The 20225-nt window shown below is 49.0% G+C and overlaps 1 protein-coding gene across 2 annotated transcripts in view; it reads left to right on the top strand.

The window, feature by feature from the left end:
• The window catches only part of RP1L1 (RP1 like 1), a 181226-nt gene that overhangs the window by 122493 nt on the left and 38508 nt on the right, over positions 1 to 20225 (top strand). For both annotated transcript variants that reach the window (XM_085610419.1, XM_085610420.1), the window contains exon 3: positions 10717 to 10894. In XM_085610419.1, the coding sequence (XP_085466545.1) occupies positions 10717 to 10894 (178 nt within the window). The remainder of the gene's footprint in view (positions 1 to 10716; positions 10895 to 20225) is intronic.

Genomic DNA, 20225 nt, shown 5'->3' with positions numbered 1-20225 from the left:
AGTTCGATAGACGATGACAAGGGAAAAATAATTATTTATTTAATTTCCCCTCGTCATCGTCCGTCGAAATCCTCCCCACCCGGACTCACCGCCCCACAGCTCTTATCTGCACGGGCCGCGGCTGGTAGAAAGTAGGAGCATATGCATATAACTGACTTTGGGCCTTATTATGACTTTGGCATCCTACAGAGGCGGTGCCAACCAACTGTCCGCTGTAGGTCAGCCAAAGCCGTGGTGCGCTCACCCGCCAAATTAGGAGTTCATTCCTGGTCTGATGGGCGGTGCTCGGAAAGTCTGTCAGCGGCAGTCTGTTAGGTTCATAGAAGAGAATAACATGCAGACCGCTGCTGTCAGAGTGTCGACTGCACCTTCCTGCACAGTGTGGCATCTATATGCCCCCCGTGTGCACCCCCAGGCCCAGGAGCAGTAGGGGGCCCTATCAGGGCCCCATTTTTTGCCCCTCCACCCCTTTTCATGTCAGGCTCACCGCCATGAAAAGGATAGTGGACAAACAACTTGTAATAGTCTCGGCGGTGCATACTGCAGCTCCCTGAACTCTGCGTGACTGCTGCGGGATCCTGGATCCCTGGTGGACGAAGCGGTCCTGTGGCGGTCTGAACGCCACACTTGTAATACTGCAGGCAGGTGTGCAGTGTAGCGGTGGTCAGACCCCCACCACGAGTACTCGTAATTAGGCCCTTAAATAAAAAGTCACATTTTGGAGACTTTTTGTTAACATTCCCCTTAGATTCGATAGCTATATGAAGTCATTTTTGACCTTTTAATAACAGTTATATTGCATTGCGTTGTCGCGGATTACGATTCCAGGTTTTCTTTTATCAATAGTTCTTCGTGCTGTTTTCCAAAGAGGTCACATTGTTGTAGGACCTCTAAAATGGGTTAATTTCCATTTAACAACCTTTTGATAATATTATTTGCTTCCTTTTGAAAATATTCTTCCCTTCACAAGTTTCTTCTTTCATTAGTTCATCATAAGGGATAAGTTCATTCATGTGTCCCTCCTGAACAAACACTGCCGCTGAAATTCGCTGTGAACCGTCTAACATTTTAAAACGAGAGCCACATCTCTACTGATTTTTTTACATGAAATTCATATTGAATCCCATGTCCTGCAGAATACTCAAATAAGCTTCAAGTAAAGTTGCATCTGTGCTCTAAAAACAAATGACCAGCATTGTGCAGTCCCAGTACTGTGTGATGATGCCTTGGCCCTTTCTCAATAGCCCATAAGGAGGTTAGCATAAGTTAGTGCAACCCTCCACCTCCTGTAATGTTTAATTGTGCAGTTGAGAGGAGGTATTTCTCTCTGTGACTATAGTTATGGCTAGCTTATAAGCACATCAAAGTATTGTCCACCAACACACTTTATTGAGTGCACCATTGGGTTTAACAATCTCATACAACACATCCTTAGTATCACACATAATACTTGTAAATAAAGTGGGAGAAATATTTCAACATATTTTTTAGATCTTTTCCATCAGTGTTCCAATATCTGACAGGACAGACCTGCCACGTGGATTGCACTGTCCAGTAATCTATTTTTTTTTCATCTTGTCATCCATGATAGGCGAAGGTGAAAGCGTATAGAATATTGCAAACAGTGGTTTCCCAGCTGTGAAGATTTTGAAGACATATTTTTCGCAGATAACACTTTTGTGTTCTGCAGTCATATTGTTTTCAGTGAAAATGGAGCCACAACAAAGAAAATGCACACTAATCGGTAAAAACTACAAGTGTATGGACATTTATATCATAAGGGGCTAGTCAGTGCAGTGAAGAAGCCATGCAAGCTGCGGCAGTGTTGCTGGTATACCTATTTCACATCAGAATGAAAAGGCATTGGCAAAAGAAAACGGTCTGGCCTTTGCAAGCCTGCAATAATGTTTTATTTATTCTTTTTTCAGCAGATGCAATGTGCAATAGACATTAACATTTTAAAGAAAGAAAAAAGTGCAAATGCACTATCTGAAAGCGGCATGCACATGTTTCCACCAAAAAAAGTTAAAAAATGAGCCATCGCAAAAATACATTTTCAAAAACATGAAACAAAAGTACAAATAAGAGCAGACTGGTCCACTAGTCGTGGTACTGAAGTGGTCTCGGTTTTATATGTTTGTGCACAACCAAAATGACACCAGTTGCAGTCAAAAGAGCCAATGACAGAAATGGGCTGACCGACTGCCACTTGCTTTACGCTGTGATAGGTGGAAGAAAAACGGGCTTTACATTTTAACAGACCAGTGGATGAAGAGGACAGAACGAAAGCTGCTATATGAATATATGTTTATGGTGTATTTTTATTAGTAATTTTTTGGGGGAAACATGAGGCTCGTGAGACAACTAGAGCTGTCTCTATGCAAGACCTGAAATGGCTTGCGAGACAGTTAAAGCTATCCATAGGCAAGACCTAAAAAAGTTGGGTAACAACACATATCGATGTACCTATTTCCCTTGGGAATACAAAATATTTTGATTGCGGCGTTGTTATTATTTAGTTTAAAAGTAATGCGGTCAACAAGAGTGAGGTCACTGTGAAATGATCATGGAGTGGTCATTCAGGACTTGAAATGAGGTAGAAGCAGCCATTGGTGAAGTGTAAAACAATGAGGTAGAAGCAGCCACTGGTGAAGTGTAAAACAGTTCTGGCACACCGATGACGCCACACAGGCCTAACAATGAGGTCAAGGCAGTCGAGGAGGAAAAGTGCCAAACAAAGTCAAACAAAGGGCCCGATTACAAGCTTTGTCAAGTTTTATCTCTGCAGGGGATGCCACTCTCTCACTGTCGTGGCTTAAAGATAATCTAACAAAAATATAATCACCTAAATATCGTTTACAAAAATATCACCCCTTGAAGTTAAAATAGAACATCTACAAAGAAGTAATATTTAAGGATATTTAGGTCAGTAGTATGAGTAAGTAAGATACTAGATAATTTAACTATCGATATTCTGACATACAACCAGCATTATCTGAGCCTACACAACTGCATTTTGGGTACCACTGAACAACCCCTAAATTTGCTAAGCTTTAAATGTGACTGCCCATGTTGAAAACATGTGGCACCAGATTCTTCACTTTATCTACCCCATTGATGCTCTGAGAGTTTCATGTAGTGGGTAAGGTGAGGTGTGCCTGGTTGGTACAATCATTACCTGGTTTGAGGATGTACACTTCTTATACCACTTATAAGTCTTAGACATGGGGTGCATTTTGATGTGGGGAACCTCTGCTCAATCCCAATGGTAACACAGCGGCTCCGCGCTGTTAATACAAGTAAATAAATGCGCTTTTAATGAGCACCAGTTAAGAACCCATTCATTTTATTTTATTCATTTAAGTGATCTGTCCAAAATCACAGGATGCTGAGCCAACGCTGAGACTCGAACCTGGTTCCCCAGCTCCAAAGGTGGCGGCTCTGGCCGCTACGCCATCTCCTCTCCCCGCTTCTAGGATTTCATGGTTAGTAGTTAGTTCTTTTATAAGCTGGGCTAATAGGAGCAATGGACTGGGCCAAGCTGCCTCCTGACGAGAGCCCCGGCACTTGTTTTTCACAAATTAACCACTGGTTAATAACATTTAGAAATAGCTATCATGAGCCACAGGTAATGGCTGTACAGGCCGGTACATAGCACACTGTCTGCAGCCAGGTACTGCATGCACCCTACAATGTTCTGAACTGCTTTGTGAAGTCTGTCTGAGTAGTACACACATATTATTAAAACACAGCTTAGACACAAGTTAGGTATTTGTAAGTACATATGTGCCACTGAATCCGCAAGGGCAGTCTGGCTGTGGCCTTCCATAAAAAGAGGTGGTCACAGGTGGCAGAAAGAGTGCACTACATATAAACAGACAACAGCCATTGCACATTAAATGAGTCCTGGAAGGTAATGCCAAAATGTGGTAAGTCCACTGCGAAGGGTCAAGAAGTTTTATATAGTGAACAATAATCGATCACACAGTTTTGAACACTGTTGACAGTGAAATTCAAACTCAGAGAGAAATTCTATTTCAAGACAAGTTTGGTGTTCAGACTGTAAACTGGAGCAATATTTCTTATGGGAGCTAAAATGAGAAAGCCTCCTTCTTCTTAACTATGTTTTCCTGTGGATGGATCTTCATAAAACTATCAGACTAAACAAGTAGACTGCCACATTTCTGGCAAATACAACCATGGGGTCAAATATTATAAGTAAATCAAAAAATACCTTTTTAATGGACAGTGTGGCTGAAATATAAGACTGCCAGTGTGTGTGTGTTATATACGTGTGTGTGTGTATGTATATATATATATATATATATATATATATATATATATATATATATATATATATATATATATATATATATATATATATATATATATATATATATATATATATGATTCAAAGTCAGCCGTTTCGTGAGCAGCACTCGCAGGCTGGCTGTGAGCTCACAGGCGGATCGAGCAGGGACACGGGCCTCAAGCTCCAGCCGACGCGTTTCGGGCATTACGCCCTTCTTCCATGGGCTTTTACCAACAAGAAAATGGCACTGGAGACCACCAGACAATCCCCTCAGTATTTATTGAAAAAATAGCGCACAGGTGAGTATCGCGCTAGGCATTGTGGGACTGGTGGTTCAGAAAATTAAACCTCAGTGGGTTGTAACCAAAGTCTTTCAATTTGGGAAGCAAAGTTCGTACGAGGCACCCCTCAATTGTCCACAGCCTCGCCTCCTGTTTAAAAGCACAGCATTCAGCCCGCTCCGCATCGAAGTCCAAGTGGTAACTTCAGCGGACTCACCAAGATCCTGTGACGGTGCTCGCTCGTGGCCCAGGCCAGGGCCACTCAAAATGATTCAAAGTCAGCCGTTTCGTGAGCAGCACTCGCAGGCTGGCTGTGAGCTCACAGGCGGATCAAGCAGGGACACGGGCCTCAAGCTCCAGCCGACGTGTTTCGGGCATTACGCCCTTCTTCCATGGGCTTTTACCAACAAGAAAATGGCACTGGAGACCACCAGACAATCCCCTCAGTATTTATTGAAAAAATAGCGCACAGGTGAGTATCGCGCTAGGCATTGTGGGACTGGTGGTGCAGAAAATTAAACCTCAGTGGGTTGTAACCAAAGTCTTTCAATTTGGGAAGCAAAGTTCGTACGAGGCACCCCTCAATTGTCCACAGCCTCGCCTCCTGTTTAAAAGCACAGCATTCAGCCCGCTCCGCATCGAAGTCCAAGTGGTAACTTCAGCGGACTCACCAAGATCCTGTGACGGTGCTCGCTCGTGGCCCAGGCCAGGGCCACTCAAAATGATTCAAAGTCAGCCGTTTCGTGAGCAGCACTCGCAGGCCACCTGTGAGCTCACAGGCGGATCGAGCAGGGACACGGGCCTCAAGCTCCAGCCGACGCGTTTCGGGCATTACGCCCTTCTTCCATGGGCTTTTACCAACAAGAAAATGGCACTGGAGACCACCAGACAATCCCCTCAGTATTTATTGAAAAAATAGCGCACAGGTGAGTATCGCGCTAGGCATTGTGGGACTGGTGGTTCAGAAAATTAAACCTCAGTGGGTTGTAACCAAAGTCTTTCAATTTGGGAAGCAAAGTTCGTACGAGGCACCCCTCAATTGTCCACAGCCTCGCCTCCTGTTTAAAAGCACAGCATTCAGCCCGCTCCGCATCGAAGTCCAAGTGGTAACTTCAGCGGACTCACCAAGATCCTGTGACGGTGCTCGCTCGTGGCCCAGGCCAGGGCCACTCAAAATGATTCAAAGTCAGCCATTTCGTGAGCAGCACTCGCAGGCTGGCTGTGAGCTCACAGGCGGATCGAGCAGGGACACGGGCCTCAAGCTCCAGCCGACGCGTTTCGGGCATTACGCCCTTCTTCCATGGGCTTTTACCAACAAGAAAATGGCACTGGAGACCACCAGACAATCCCCTCAGTATTTATTGAAAAAATAGCGCACAGGTGAGTATCGCGCTAGGCATTGTGGGACTGGTGGTTCAGAAAATTAAACCTCAGTGGGTTGTAACCAAAGTCTTTCAATTTGGGAAGCAAAGTTCGTACGAGGCACCCCTCAATTGTCCACAGCCTCGCCTCCTGTTTAAAAGCACAGCATTCAGCCCGCTCCGCATCGAAGTCCAAGTGGTAACTTCAGCGGACTCACCAAGATCCTGTGACGGTGCTCGCTCGTGGCCCAGGCCAGGGCCACTCAAAATGATTCAAAGTCAGCCGTTTCGTGAGCAGCACTCGCAGGCTGGCTGTGAGCTCACAGGCGGATCGAGCAGGGACACGGGCCTCAAGCTCCAGCCGACGCGTTTCGGGCATTACGCCCTTCTTCCATGGGCTTTTACCAACAAGAAAATGGCACTGGAGACCACCAGACAATCCCCTCAGTATTTATTGAAAAAATAGCGCACAGGTGAGTATCGCGCTAGGCATTGTGGGACTGGTGGTTCAGAAAATTAAACCTCAGTGGGTTGTAACCAAAGTCTTTCAATTTGGGAAGCAAAGTTCGTACGAGGCACCCCTCAATTGTCCACAGCCTCGCCTCCTGTTTAAAAGCACAGCATTCAGCCCGCTCCGCATCGAAGTCCAAGTGGTAACTTCAGCGGACTCACCAAGATCCTGTGACGGTGCTCGCTCGTGGCCCAGGCCAGGGCCACTCAAAATGATTCAAAGTCAGCCGTTTCGTGAGCAGCACTCGCAGGCCACCTGTGAGCTCACAGGCGGATCGAGCAGGGACACGGGCCTCAAGCTCCAGCCGACGCGTTTCGGGCATTACGCCCTTCTTCCATGGGCTTTTACCAACAAGAAAATGGCACTGGAGACCACCAGACAATCCCCTCAGTATTTATTGAAAAAATAGCGCACAGGTGAGTATCGCGCTAGGCATTGTGGGACTGGTGGTTCAGAAAATTAAACCTCAGTGGGTTGTAACCAAAGTCTTTCAATTTGGGAAGCAAAGTTCGTACGAGGCACCCCTCAATTGTCCACAGCCTCGCCTCCTGTTTAAAAGCACAGCATTCAGCCCGCTCCGCATCGAAGTCCAAGTGGTAACTTCAGCGGACTCACCAAGATCCTGTGACGGTGCTCGCTCGTGGCCCAGGCCAGGGCCACTCAAAATGATTCAAAGTCAGCCGTTTCGTGAGCAGCACTCGCAGGCTGGCTGTGAGCTCACAGGCGGATCGAGCAGGGACACGGGCCTCAAGCTCCAGCCGACGCGTTTCGGGCATTACGCCCTTCTTCCATGGGCTTTTACCAACAAGAAAATGGCACTGGAGACCACCAGACAATCCCCTCAGTATTTATTGAAAAAATAGCGCACAGGTGAGTATCGCGCTAGGCATTGTGGGACTGGTGGTTCAGAAAATTAAACCTCAGTGGGTTGTAACCAAAGTCTTTCAATTTGGGAAGCAAAGTTCGTACGAGGCACCCCTCAATTGTCCACAGCCTCGCCTCCTGTTTAAAAGCACAGCATTCAGCCCGCTCCGCATCGAAGTCCAAGTGGTAACTTCAGCGGACTCACCAAGATCCTGTGACGGTGCTCGCTCGTGGCCCAGGCCAGGGCCACTCAAAATGATTCAAAGTCAGCCGTTTCGTGAGCAGCACTCGCAGGCTGGCTGTGAGCTCACAGGCGGATCGAGCAGGGACACTTTGGTTACAACCCACTGAGGTTTAATTTTCTGAACCACCAGTCCCACAATGCCTAGCGCGATACTCACCTGTGCGCTATTTTTCAATAAATACTGAGGGGATTGTCTGGTGGTCTCCAGTGCCATTTTCTTGTTGGTAAAAGCCCATGGAAGAAGGGCGTAATGCCCGAAACGCGTCGGCTGGAGCTTGAGGCCCGTGTCCCTGCTCGATCCGCCTGTGAGCTCACAGCCAGCCTGCGAGTGCTGCTCACGAAACGGCTGACTTTGAATCATATATATATATATATATATACATACACACACACAAAAGGATACATAAAAAGATGAAATAACCAAGAAAGAAGTGACTCAAACAGATGGACTCACCAAAGAACAAAAATACATTTTCACTAAAATGTTTCAGCGTCTGACTTCCTCGGGTAGTACAAGATGGTTTGCTCAGTGACTGCACAGATTAAACTGCTGGATTTTCAAAAAGCTCATGATTGAAGATTCCATTAGGAAGGTAGAATCAATTAAATTCTGATATCTCTTGAGATATGCAAAAATCAGGTGGTATTGTCAGTATTGTTCATTCCATCTGGATGCAGTGATTTTAAACAGTACATCCAAAACTTTTCTCTGAAGTCCAGTACTTCTTCCTTTACGACATGTTCCACAGGGAAAATCTACAAATCTGATAGTAAATGATCCACAAGGTTAAAATGATTGGCTACAGGCTGGTCAAGTTTCTTATTAGTTATTGCTGATTTGTGGATCCTGAATAATGTACGGAGATCAGTCACTGTATGGCCTACATATTGTTTTTTACAGCTTTGGTGTTGGCACTGAATCACATTAATTATGCTGTCTTACACCAGAGGTCCTCCTATTAACAGAACTAGTTAGTGATTGTAAAACTAATAGTGTTTGTAAAATGTATTCACATGTGGTGCACCTTTTAGAGTCACAGCAATGAACGACTACATTTGTTACACCTTGCTTGAGTTCAGCTCTTCAAATAAGAGATCGTAACTTGGAAGTTCTGCATCAAACAATGACTGTCGGTTTTTGAAAAAACCTTTTACAATTTTTCACAAGTGGACAGGAAGGGAAAATGTTTTTTGCATTATATTTCTGTAGTTAGGAGCTGATGGATGATAGTCAATCACAAATGGAATTCTGTCACTTTTGTTTTTACTGTTGGTATTCCAAATAAGTGCTTTCCTGGGTAACTGCAAGGACTTGTCAATTTGTTGCTGTATGATATGCAGAGGATAGCCTCGCCTTTTAAATAATGCAGCAAGCTCCTGTCTTTATAGGTGTCCTCACTGCTGCAGATGCGTCTTATTCTGAGTGCTTGGCTGTAGATGATGCTGAGCTTAGTGTGGTGTGGGTGACATGAAGCCCAGTTTAGATACAAATGAGCATCTGTAAACTTGTGGAACATATCAGTTGTAATTGTTTTGTTCATGAATGGTGAGTAGCACATCCAGAAAGGGGAGATGGTGCTTCTGTTTAGAATGGCTGCTGGTGAATTTGATGGTAGGATGGAAACTGTTGATATAAGCTGCAAATTGTTCCAAAGTTCTATTTCCTGCATTCCATATTATAAACATGTCATCAATGTTTCGTAACCATGCCAGTGGTTTGATGCTAGAAGTAGCAAGTATATAGTCCTCTAGTTTGCCCATGAAGATGTTTGCATAGGATGGAGTCATCCAAGTGTCCATGGAAGTCCCTTGTATCTGCAGATAATGTTTCCCATTGAAGGTAAAATTGTTGGATTTAAGGATAACTCTTGCAAAGTTGGTAAGCACCTTTGTTGATGGCTTTTTCACAGTTCTTTTATTAAGAGCTTCAGATAACACCATAACCCCATCCTCATGTGGTATATTGGTGTATAATGATGTAAAATCAAATGTAGCGAGAAGAGTGCCATCATCAAATGTGCAGGTTTGCTTTAATTGTTCAATAATCTGAAGGAAGAGACTGGAATCCTTAAAAAATTATGGAAGTTCCTGTACAATGGCTGGAGGTGCAGGTCGACAAATAAAGATAGTCTCTGAGTGGCTGTATCATTGCCAGAGGTGGATGGGATGCCCATGAATGTTCATTTTACAACATATATGAACAAAACAAAGGTCTCAGAGATTCACGAGTACATGGACTGCATCACAAAACATTTTTGGCTGGTGCAATTTCATACCCTTGGTGGTACATTAAAGCATTGCTTGCCACAAACATCTCTACTACTGTATTATGAAACCAGGAGTCTGGAGGTGGTAATGTGTTACAAGAACATTTGCACACATTTGTTATGTGGCATTTTGTTCTGGTGGTGATGTGTTCTGTTGTTTTTGTGCTCTATTACTGCAATCTGAGTTTGTTGTACTGTCGTTGTTGTGTTGCAATTTGTTTGACCGTTTTGTTGTGAAGTGCCCAGTTATGTATTGTGTTGTTACATTGCTTTGTGTATGCAACTGTGTTATAATCTGTTCTTTAATGCTGTAGAGTCTGCCAATTTTTGGAATCTCAAAGAATTTAAAGAACATGTTATAGATTTATGCTAGTGCTTTTATGTGTAAAAAAGCTACATAAGAAATTGTTATCAGGTGTACGATTCCACGTGTGCAAATAGAATACATAAAAATAGAATGCATTTAACTTACCACTTACCTTGTTTTTCTCCATGAGGAAAGTATTTTTACTGTGGAGATATTCTTTCCACCACACTCCAGTGAATATAGGGATTATCCTACCCCGTTACTGGCCTGGGGCATGCATGCCGAATCAGAATTGAAGATGTCCATCAAACTGGAAATTGTGCACACCTAACTTGCACTTAGATGTGCAAAATACTCTAAAATACCAGGCCTAAAAGTTTTTTGAAATCAGAAGGCTTCTGAGTAAAACTTGTGCAATTTCCTCTGCTCTTTTCCCTGCTTACGCCACTGAATCCCTCTGGTGTTATTGCATTTACTCGACACACTCAGAAACTTTGACTTCGGAACCGTTGTCTAGTGGTTACCAATTTATCACAAGCTTTAAGTGGCAGTTTTTCTCTTTTTTACAGGTTGACAACATCCAGACTGTTTTGCACTCTTCCAATGTATTGGTAGGCGTGGGTCGGGAAGCATTCAAGCCACTTCTGACCGACAATCGGAGAAAGAGCTCGTCCGAACAGTTGCCAGGTCTGAGCATGCGCTCCCATCCTAGCAAAGCGAGTAACTCAGCAGACAGTACGAAAAACGGTGAGTCCTGCTGAGACATCAGAATGGGGGATTGTATTTTGTAGCTGAACCAACCCAAATTGTAATAAAGAACCTCTAATGTTTTCTTCAGTACTTACATTGTTAGTCTGCTTCTAAACACAATGGCCACATCCCCACCAGAAACACTGGCTTTTGACATACACTGATCTCCATCCTTGTTATAGTGTTCAGTTCGGCAATTTTCCACTTTTGTCTATGTTTAATATTTGGTACATTCTTTCTCACAGATGACACTTTTGTCATCATTTTTCATCACAGATCTCATTGACCCAACCTTAGTTTCATATCTGCTCCAAGTGTCTAAAATAGGCTTAGGACCTCATTTAGAGTTTAGCCGATAGGCTACTTTGCTACGATGGATTACATTCACCAAAAGGTTTCTGTAAACAAAGATCCTGTTGACTCCATCAACGGAAAGCTTCCTTCAACGGCACGATCAAGTAAGGGCCATTGGAGGAAGGGCATTGTACCACCGACCCCACCTCTTTAGGGTGGATGGTGTAATATCCTTTTTTTCTGTCCGTCACGGCCATGTGAAACCTGTCAGTGAAGGATAGAAGAAAACAAATAATTACCATGAGGTGTTCTCATCAGGATAAGTAGCTCGCAGGAGACCAAAAGTAGTTGAAGAATCAGCATAAGTTTATTGTACATCTCATGCAAAGGACCTCAGCCACCAACAGTCAAGGCCAACTGACAAAAGCTTTTCAAGAACAACATTCTCTCACTAGGGAGAGAGTTCACCTATAGAACACATCCCTAGCAACCTCAACAAAGGAGGCACAAAAGCAGAATACCACAGACCACCACACCCTAGGAGAAAACTCCTAGGGTGAAGGTATCATTATTTGTTTGTTTTTCAGAAGCAAACTCATGTCGTGGGAGTTTGTTTATGAAAGACAAAAAAACGTTTTAAAATGTGGGCAACTGTAGTCAAAACCAACAGTGGCCATCCATCAACTTTTTGTACCTTGAAGGGAACCGCTATGAATGTGATCCCTTTGAAGGCATGAGAATGACTGCTAGGCTGGCGGTCATCTCAAAAACTGACGGACAGTTGTCCATCAGGGTGGGGGAAGTAATGTTCTCTGCGACCCTGATAGACAGAGTACCAACAGCTAAAGCCTAAATCAGGCCCTAAACTCCTGAATTAGATTTGTGCGGGAAAACACAATTATAAATGATAATGAAAGGTACCAACAAAAGGTCAATGGACTCACTGATTGGCTTTTGTAAAATATTTTATGTATACTAATAATGGTTTATTTAAAGAAGGCTAATGTATGATAAATGTATGCAATGCAAGCTATTATGCAAGCTATTAAATGACTATGAAATAACTACAATTCAAATTGAAACAACATGGAATTCCCAAAGGAAAAATTATATCCAGAGGAGAATCCACAAGTTGGATCTCTTCGTCCATACTGATATCAAGGCGGATGAAATTCCACTAGCAGATTCCCCTCCACATTTAGCAATTCCGCCACAAATCGGAGGATTTTTCATTACCACTGATCTCTTAATTAAGCCATAACAGTCTAATTATAAGTACATTTGTGTAGCTTAATTTTAGCATCTTTCCTTTTTGATAGCCATCCTTTCAATATCATTGAAAGAACCTCCTCGAATTGGAGTTTCAAAACATTTGGCAATATAGAAAATAATTAAAAATAATAGCCAGAATTAGAGACATGGATGAAATATTTTAAATATTTTTCTGAAGGAAACAACTCAATAAATACATTCTAGTCTGGCTACACGAAATGCACTCTCTAATTTGTAACTTTATCATTTCTCATTCTTTAGTATTGCTCCCCTTCTTTTAATGTCCAAGATTTATATGTTCAGGAGTTTAAACTGGAATAGTCTGTAGGGGCCTGAGGCCTTGCAATAATATTTGCAGATCACCCTAATCCACCAGGATTCAGGTAACTGTGGAATTTCGCGGAGTAAAACTCTGCAAGTTCCATTCACCCCTAGTAAACACATGTGGTTCTGTCAGAGTAATTATATCAGCATTTACATCATTATATGGAGTGCCTTTATCTTTTCTCCACCCTGTTTCGTACCCAATACTTAAATGATGACCACCAGGCACAATAATGTGTTTTCCAATTCATTTAAACAGTATAAATTATTTTCCATATCATACAGAATGTTTCAGGGAATACTTTTCAAAAAGAACAGGATGTGTAGGAGTGATGGCAGTAAAGTGCTTGTACAGTGCAGAAACAGTAGTAGTTCAAAAAATAATCCTCCAGTATAGATGTTTTGAATTCTTCATCAATAGACTTGGGTCTGATCCAGTTACCAACATTCATCTAATGATAGGGCAATGATAAGAAGTGTATCCAAACCAGATGCTAGTAGTCCAATTGCTGGTTATAAAAGCGTTGACGTTTCGACCCCTAGATCAACATGTGTTACTCATGTCATCTAAATGGGGTCTTTCTCAGGACCGCACCAAAAGTGCAAGACATCCTGTGTAACAGTAATCAAGAGACCATGATCCATATACAGTGGTCAATCAAAAACTACTTTCACAGTAGAAGCCAACTGAAGCAATCACTTACCAAGCCTCCCAGTGCTGGAGAGCCCCAAAGGGTGATCGCATATGATTCCTTGTTATTCATCTGCTAGACAAAATCAATAGGAAAGCAGAGGAGGCCTTAAAACATGCGAAGCAGTTCCTCTGCTCCCCCAAATTTATTCAAAGGTCAAAATCAATGTGACCAAAAAGCACAATGTGCTCCAGAATACTGACAAATAGATTAGGCCAAACGCAAAACAAGGGGTCATACTTGTGCCTGAGTATGACCCCATACTGAGTGTCTGGGAATATGACATCAGATGTGAGAAGAAAATCTGTTCTACTTTGTGAAACATTGATCATAATGCCCAAAGCGTGATACAGGATATACATGACATACAGTTTTTTTTTATTTTTTTTTGATAAACAAATTTTTATTGTGTTTTGCGGCATAAAGAACAGTATCAAGAATGATATACAGCAGTGCATTGAACAAGGCATCAGTAACTTCAATCGGGGAAGCATCAATAAACAATTGCAAAGACCCTCCCACCCTCCCCCATCCTCCGTCCCCACCCTCTGCGCCCCCACCCTTCAAACCAGGCCCCCCAGCCATTTCCCCCATATCTTGCGGAATTTTTTGGGGCAGCCCCGTGCAGCATATAACGACCGCTCCTGGGCCGCACACCAATCCACCCCTCTACTCCAGGTAGCCACTCTGGGCGGGTCCGGCTGTGACCACACTGCCGCTATATCTCTCTTAGCCACCATAAGGGCAGTGGCGAGGAAGTACTTCTCGTTACGGTACCCGTCCATCCCGTCCATGATGCCCAGCAGGGCCATTCTAGGCTCGTGGGGAACCTCCCATCCCAGGACCTCCGCTAGCTCGGCTTCGATCGCTGCCCAGTAGTCCTCTAGACGGGAACAAGACCACACCATGTGGAAAAAATCCGCCGGAGCCACCCCACAACGAGTGCAGGAGGCGTCCACACGAAGGCCCGCCCGATACAGGCGGTCCGGAGTCAGATAGGCAGTGTGGAGGTAATAGAGTTGGATGAGCCGCAGCCTAGCGGAGGTGGTAAGCGACCGAGGGCCCATAAGGGCATCCCCCCAGTCCGCCTCATCCAGGGGTCCCACCCAGGCCTCCCATCGCTGTTTGAGCCCGCTCCAGTCCACCGGGGTATTGTTAATCAGGGATTTATAAATGCGGGATATACCCCCCTTCCCCAGATACCCCAACATCACCTGAGCCTCAGGTGGGCTATGGGAAGGCAGTCTGGAGTCTAGAGGGACGTGAGCCCGGACTGCGTGGCGCAATTGAAGGTAGCGGTAGAATTGGGAGGGCTGCAGCGAGAAGCGGATCTGAAGCTCCTGGAAGGAACACATGCGGCTCCCACGCCATAAATCGCCCAGACAGGAGATACCAAGAAGATCCCACTGCCGAAAGCCCGCTAGTCCCACCACCTCCCGCAGCCATGTCCCGTGCCAAAGCGGAGTGAGTTGCGTGGACGTCCCCGACCATCTAGTGTGCCGCAGGGCCGCGCGCCTCGCGAGAAAGGGAGCCCGCACGACGTCGGGGAGTGACAGGGGGACCGTTGTGCCATAGAGCATGTTTTGGATGGAGGAGAACCCGAGGCAGTGCACCTCGAGTCGATAAGCCGGGTCGCCCCAGCCCCCCGAGAACCAGTCATGGATCACCAATAGCTGGGTGGCCAGATAATAAAGGTAGAGGTTAGTCATGCTCAGGCCGCCGTCATAGGAGGGGACCCTGCATCGATCCAAGGCCAGCCGAGGCCTACCGCCGCCCCAGAGGAATTTGGTCACCATTTTATCCAGTTCTCGGAACCACGGGCGCGGAGAAGGGCATGGAGTGTTTTGTAGCATGTAAAGAAACTTGGGGAGGATCATCATCTTATATAGAGCGACTCTCCCTAGCGGATTCAATGGGAGGGACTGCCACCGGAGCATATCTGATCTGGTTTTGTTGACTACTGGAGCCACATTGAGGGCCCAGCAGAGTTCCGGAAGGAGGGTGACCCAAATCCCCAGGTACTTAAAGGAGAGTCTCCGGAGGGGAATATCCGATTGCCAGTCGAAACATTCCCGCGACGGGTGTAGCGGGACTAGAACGGATTTTTTGGGGTTCAGATGAAGACCCGACGCTTGGCCAAACCGATGGAGGATCCGGCGGACCTGGGGTCCCGAGGTCGCTGGATCCGAAAGATAGAGGAGGACATCGTCCGCGTATAGGGCGATCTTGTCGGGGGCCACATCTGGCCATTCCCATCCGCGAAGAACGGGATCCGCGCGAATCAGCGCCGCCAGGGGTTCCATCGCCAGAGCGAAAAGGAGGGGCGAGAGCGGACATCCCTGGCGCGTCCCCCGACCTATGGGAAACGGGCGAGATAGAGCCCCATTGACCAACACACGGGCCCGCGGGTGCGCATATAGGACCATTACCATGGCACGGAACCGGGGACCGAAGCCCATACGCTCCAGGACGTCACCTAAGTACGCCCATCCCACGGAATCGAAGGCCTTTTCAAAGTCGACCAAGAGGAGGGCCAGATAGGGGGAAAGGCGGCCGCGGTGCGCCATCGCGAGGTGGAGGCGCCGCAGGCAGTGTCTGGTCCCCCGCTCCGGCATAAAGCCACATTGATCCGGGTGGACCAGGGAGGCGAGCGATAGGCGTAACCGCTGTGCCAGGACCGTGGCATAGATTTTGAGTTCGGTGTTAATAAGGGATATCGGCCGGTAGTCGGAGCAGGACCGCGAGGGAGGCTGTGTCTTGGGGAGGGCAACTATGGTTGCTGTGTCCGTTTCGGGCCGGAACGAACCCGTCTCCACCACGGCCGCAAAGAGGTCCCGAAGCCTCGGGGCCAGAGTCTCACGATAGTGAGCGTAGTACTCCTGGGGGAACCCGTCGGGTCCCGGGGTCTTCCCAGGTGCCAGGCGGCCGATCGCCCCTTCAATCTCCTGCAGCTCGATCGGCGAAGCAAGGGCCTCAGAAACCTCAGGCTGCAGCCGCGCAAGCGTCGCCCCGCTTGTCCCCAGCAACTCCTCTAGGGAGAGCGTGGACGGCCGGAGACGGTACAGCTGGGAATAATAGTCAGCGAACGCCTGGGCTATCGCCACCGAGGCCGTGTGGATGCCACCCGCAGGGTCCGCGATGGCTCGAATGATCCTGCCCGCCCGAGGATAGGTCGGCAGGCGGTGGAGAAGAGTGCCGTTTTTGTCTCCCCAACCGTACACCCGGGCCACCGAGGAGCGCCATAGAATCTTCGCCGCCTCCAGGGAGTGTAGGCGAATCTCTTCCCGCAGGAAGGCCAAGCGACGAGACCGTGCGGCATCATCTAAGTCCCCCAGACTACGCTCCAGTTCCAAGGCTTGGGCCTCGCATTCCGCGAGCTTCTGGGATTGAGCCCGCCGTTGGCGTTGCAGATGCCCTTTAGCGGCGCCCCGAACAGTCGCCTTGCCGGCCTCCCACAGGATGGCAGGGGAGATGACAGAGCCCTCATTGTGAGAGTAATAGTCGGCTATCTCGCCCCTGACCGCCTTCCGAAAAGCCTTGTCGTGGAGGAACCAGGCGTTCAAACGCCACATCGGACGGGCAGAGAGGGGGGGGGGGCCGAGAGCGAGGAGCACTGGCGAGTGGTCCGAAAGGCCCCTCGGGAGAATGCGTACGTCCCGCACCCCCGCGCAATCGGTGGAGGGTACGAAGATGAGGTCGATCCGGGCATGGGAGTGATGGGCCGCCGACGTGTGGGTGTATTGGCGCGTCTGCGGGTGCCAGATCCTCCAGACATCGCAGAGGCCCTGTGATTCTGCCCAAGATGAGAGCTGTTTTGCACGGGCGACGCGGGTCAAGGAGACCGGACCCGTCGAGTCCAGGTGGGGCGAGTAGACAGCGTTGAAGTCCCTGCCGAGAATGAGGGCACCCGCAGAGAGTGTCGGGAGGATACCCGCTGCGTGGGAGAGGGCCGACGGCAGGAGGGACGGCGCCGCGTAGAGGGACATCAGGGTAAGGGGTCGCCCCTCCAGAGTGCCACATACCACCACTACCATACCCTGGGGGTCCAAAAGCACCCGGGTCAGGACAAAGGGGAAGGACTTGCGAAGCAAAATGGCCACCCCCCGGGATCCCCGTGCAAAACCTGAATGCCATACCCTGTCATAACCGTAACGGCCAAGGAAGGAGCAGTTGTTACCCAACAGGTGAGTCTCCTGGAGGAGGAGCACATCGATCTCTGCACGTTGTGCATATTTGAGGACCGCCATGCGTTTGAAACGGTCCAGAAGACCATTGACGTTCCAGGAAAGTATGCGCATGGCGGCCCTAGGGACAGGTGGGTCATCCATAGTCGAGGACAGAAGAGGGGGCCAGTGGAGGCGCGTCTGAGCAGGCTCCTAGAGAGGAAGGACAGCGGAGCATCGGGTGAGAGAGCAGGACAAACAGTACATGATACCTTAGCACAACAGATAAGAGGGAGTCATCCCCCACCAACAAAATCTCCCCAACGAGGAAGAAACTACCCCAAACCAACCCCAACCCCCCACCCCCCACCCTATACTTCGAAAACGGAAGCATCTGTCGCCCGAACCAAATGGAAGAACCACCAAGCTAAAACGCTTGGGCTTGAGCGCTAGTGGACCCCTGATACATCAAAAGTCAAGCCTGATTTACCTGCCCTGGCCAAGAGCAACACTGACAGCGGAGCATTCCACCCCCCGCCCAGGCACCTCCCACCCCCCCTCCCCAAAAAGAGGCAAAGAAAGTCAAATGTTAGGGCTGAAAGAGAGGTCCGAAGTGTCCACCAACTCAGCTGGGTGGGTTGCAGGGCCTGTGAGCCGGGGCGACGTGGCCCGCCGCCCATCCGCCACGGGACTGGCGTGTGCGGCCGGGGAGGCAGAGGAGGTTCTCGATCCCCGGCGTGGCCGTCCCCCAGGGCGCGTGGTGATCGCCTCCCCCGTTGTGCGCTCCCGGGGTAATGTGCGATGCCGCCGACGGGTCTTCGATGTCCGGGGTCTCCCCCGTCTCCCCCGCGCACCCGGAGGCGATCCGCGCCCAGAGCGCTGCAGGGGGTGCTCCTCCGTCAACCAGGTCCAGGCCGCCCGCGGGGTATCGAAGAAAAGAGTCTTTTGCTGGAAGACGACCCGGAGGCGGGCCGGGAACTGGAGCTGGTATTGGAGTCCCAGGGAGCGCAGCTTTTGTTTCACTTCAGTGTAGGAGCGACGCAGCTCTTGGACTTCGCGGGTGTAGTCCGGGAATACCATGATTTTGTGGTTCTGGTAGTGGAGGGCGTCCGTGCGCCGGGCTTCGCGGAGAATGGCATCTCGGTCACGGAAATTTAAGAGCTTGAGGATGAACGGCCGGGGTGGTGCCCCGGGGGGCCTGGGGGCCAGGGAGCGGTGGGCTCTCTCCACCACGAACGAAGCCGACAGGCTGTCCTCCGGCATCCAGGACCGGAACCAGCGCTCCATGAAGTCGTCCGCCCGGCCCGATTCAACTCCCTCCGGGAATCCCACTAAGCGCAGGTTGCTGCGCCGAGCGTGGTTTTCTGCATCCTCGACCCGGCGGTGTAACTCCTTAGAGTGGGTGGTCAGCTCCCGAACCTGATCTTGTAGATGGCGGATGTCATCCTCAGCCGTGGATATCCGGGACTCTGCTTCCGAAATGCGGGCGGTGGCATTCCTCAGATCCTGCCGGAGAAGAGCTACGTCCACTTTGACTTCTCCCACTATGCCCTCGAGTGAGGCGCGGGACGAGTTGATGGCCTGCAGGATGGCAGCCAGGTCTGCAGCGGGGGCCGGGACCTGTTCGCCCGTGGGGCCGGGCCCCTTGTCGGAGGTCGTGAATTTGTCCATCCTGGTTTGGGTGGCCCCGGACGCCGGCTTGGCGGCCCTGTCCTTACCCATTTCTGGGGCAGCCGTCAGCGGAGGAGGGCAACGGGCTGGCGATACACCTGCGGGACTGCAACGGGCGGTCAGGCTGTCGTGGGACCAGAGGGGGGGAGGGAGAGGGGGGGACAGCACACACACCCCCCGGCCGCCGATATGCGGCCCGAATCCGGGAAGGCCCCCCCGCACCCGGAGTCCGCAATCAGTCTTGGGCCGACGGAGCCGGTTCCGCGCTGCAGCCAGGAGGAGAATGGAGGGAGAAGGGGGGGGGGGTTGGGGGCCCGGGCCCCCCGGCCGCCGACACACGACCCGATGGGGGGGGACTCCCCTTCACAGCCAACCTCACAGTTGCCCCGGTGAAGCGGTCGCAGCCAGCCGCACTCACCGCCTGATCTGCCGCTCTGTGCCGCTTGGGGGGGTCCGTCTCAGCACTCCCGGGGCTCCGGACAGCATCTGCGGAGCAGGGCAGCACCCGGCCAGCGCCAGCAGCACCCGCGGCAGCCCCGCGGCCGCCGCGTCTTCAGCCTCTGCCGGATCAGGCCTGCGCCCATCGTGGGCGCCGCGGGCTAAATTTCCCTGCTCGCCCGAGCCACAGCCGCCACTTTCCGCCGTCGGTCCGGTTCCGCGACGGCTGGGCAGGCTCCCAATGCCCGCAGCGTCCCAGGATTCGGTGTGGAGCAGCAGGGCAGCTTCACAGGCCCCCGCACTTCGAGCGAGCCGGCCAGGGCAGTCCAGGAGAGGAGTCAGCAGGATTTGCGGGGACCGATGCCGGGAGCCTCAGTGAAAGGCTTCCATGACGGTCAGGCGCCACCTAGCGCTCCACAGTTTTTATTTTAAACTATTTTACTAACCATTTTTAAATGTAAACATTAATGTACC

The sequence above is a fragment of the Triturus cristatus genome, chromosome 6 (assembly GCF_964204655.1).
Source record: "Triturus cristatus chromosome 6, aTriCri1.1, whole genome shotgun sequence".
Lineage (NCBI taxonomy): Eukaryota > Metazoa > Chordata > Amphibia > Caudata > Salamandridae > Triturus > Triturus cristatus.
The sequence above is the reverse complement of the archived record's forward strand: the minus strand, read 5'-3'. Positions and strand labels throughout refer to the sequence as shown.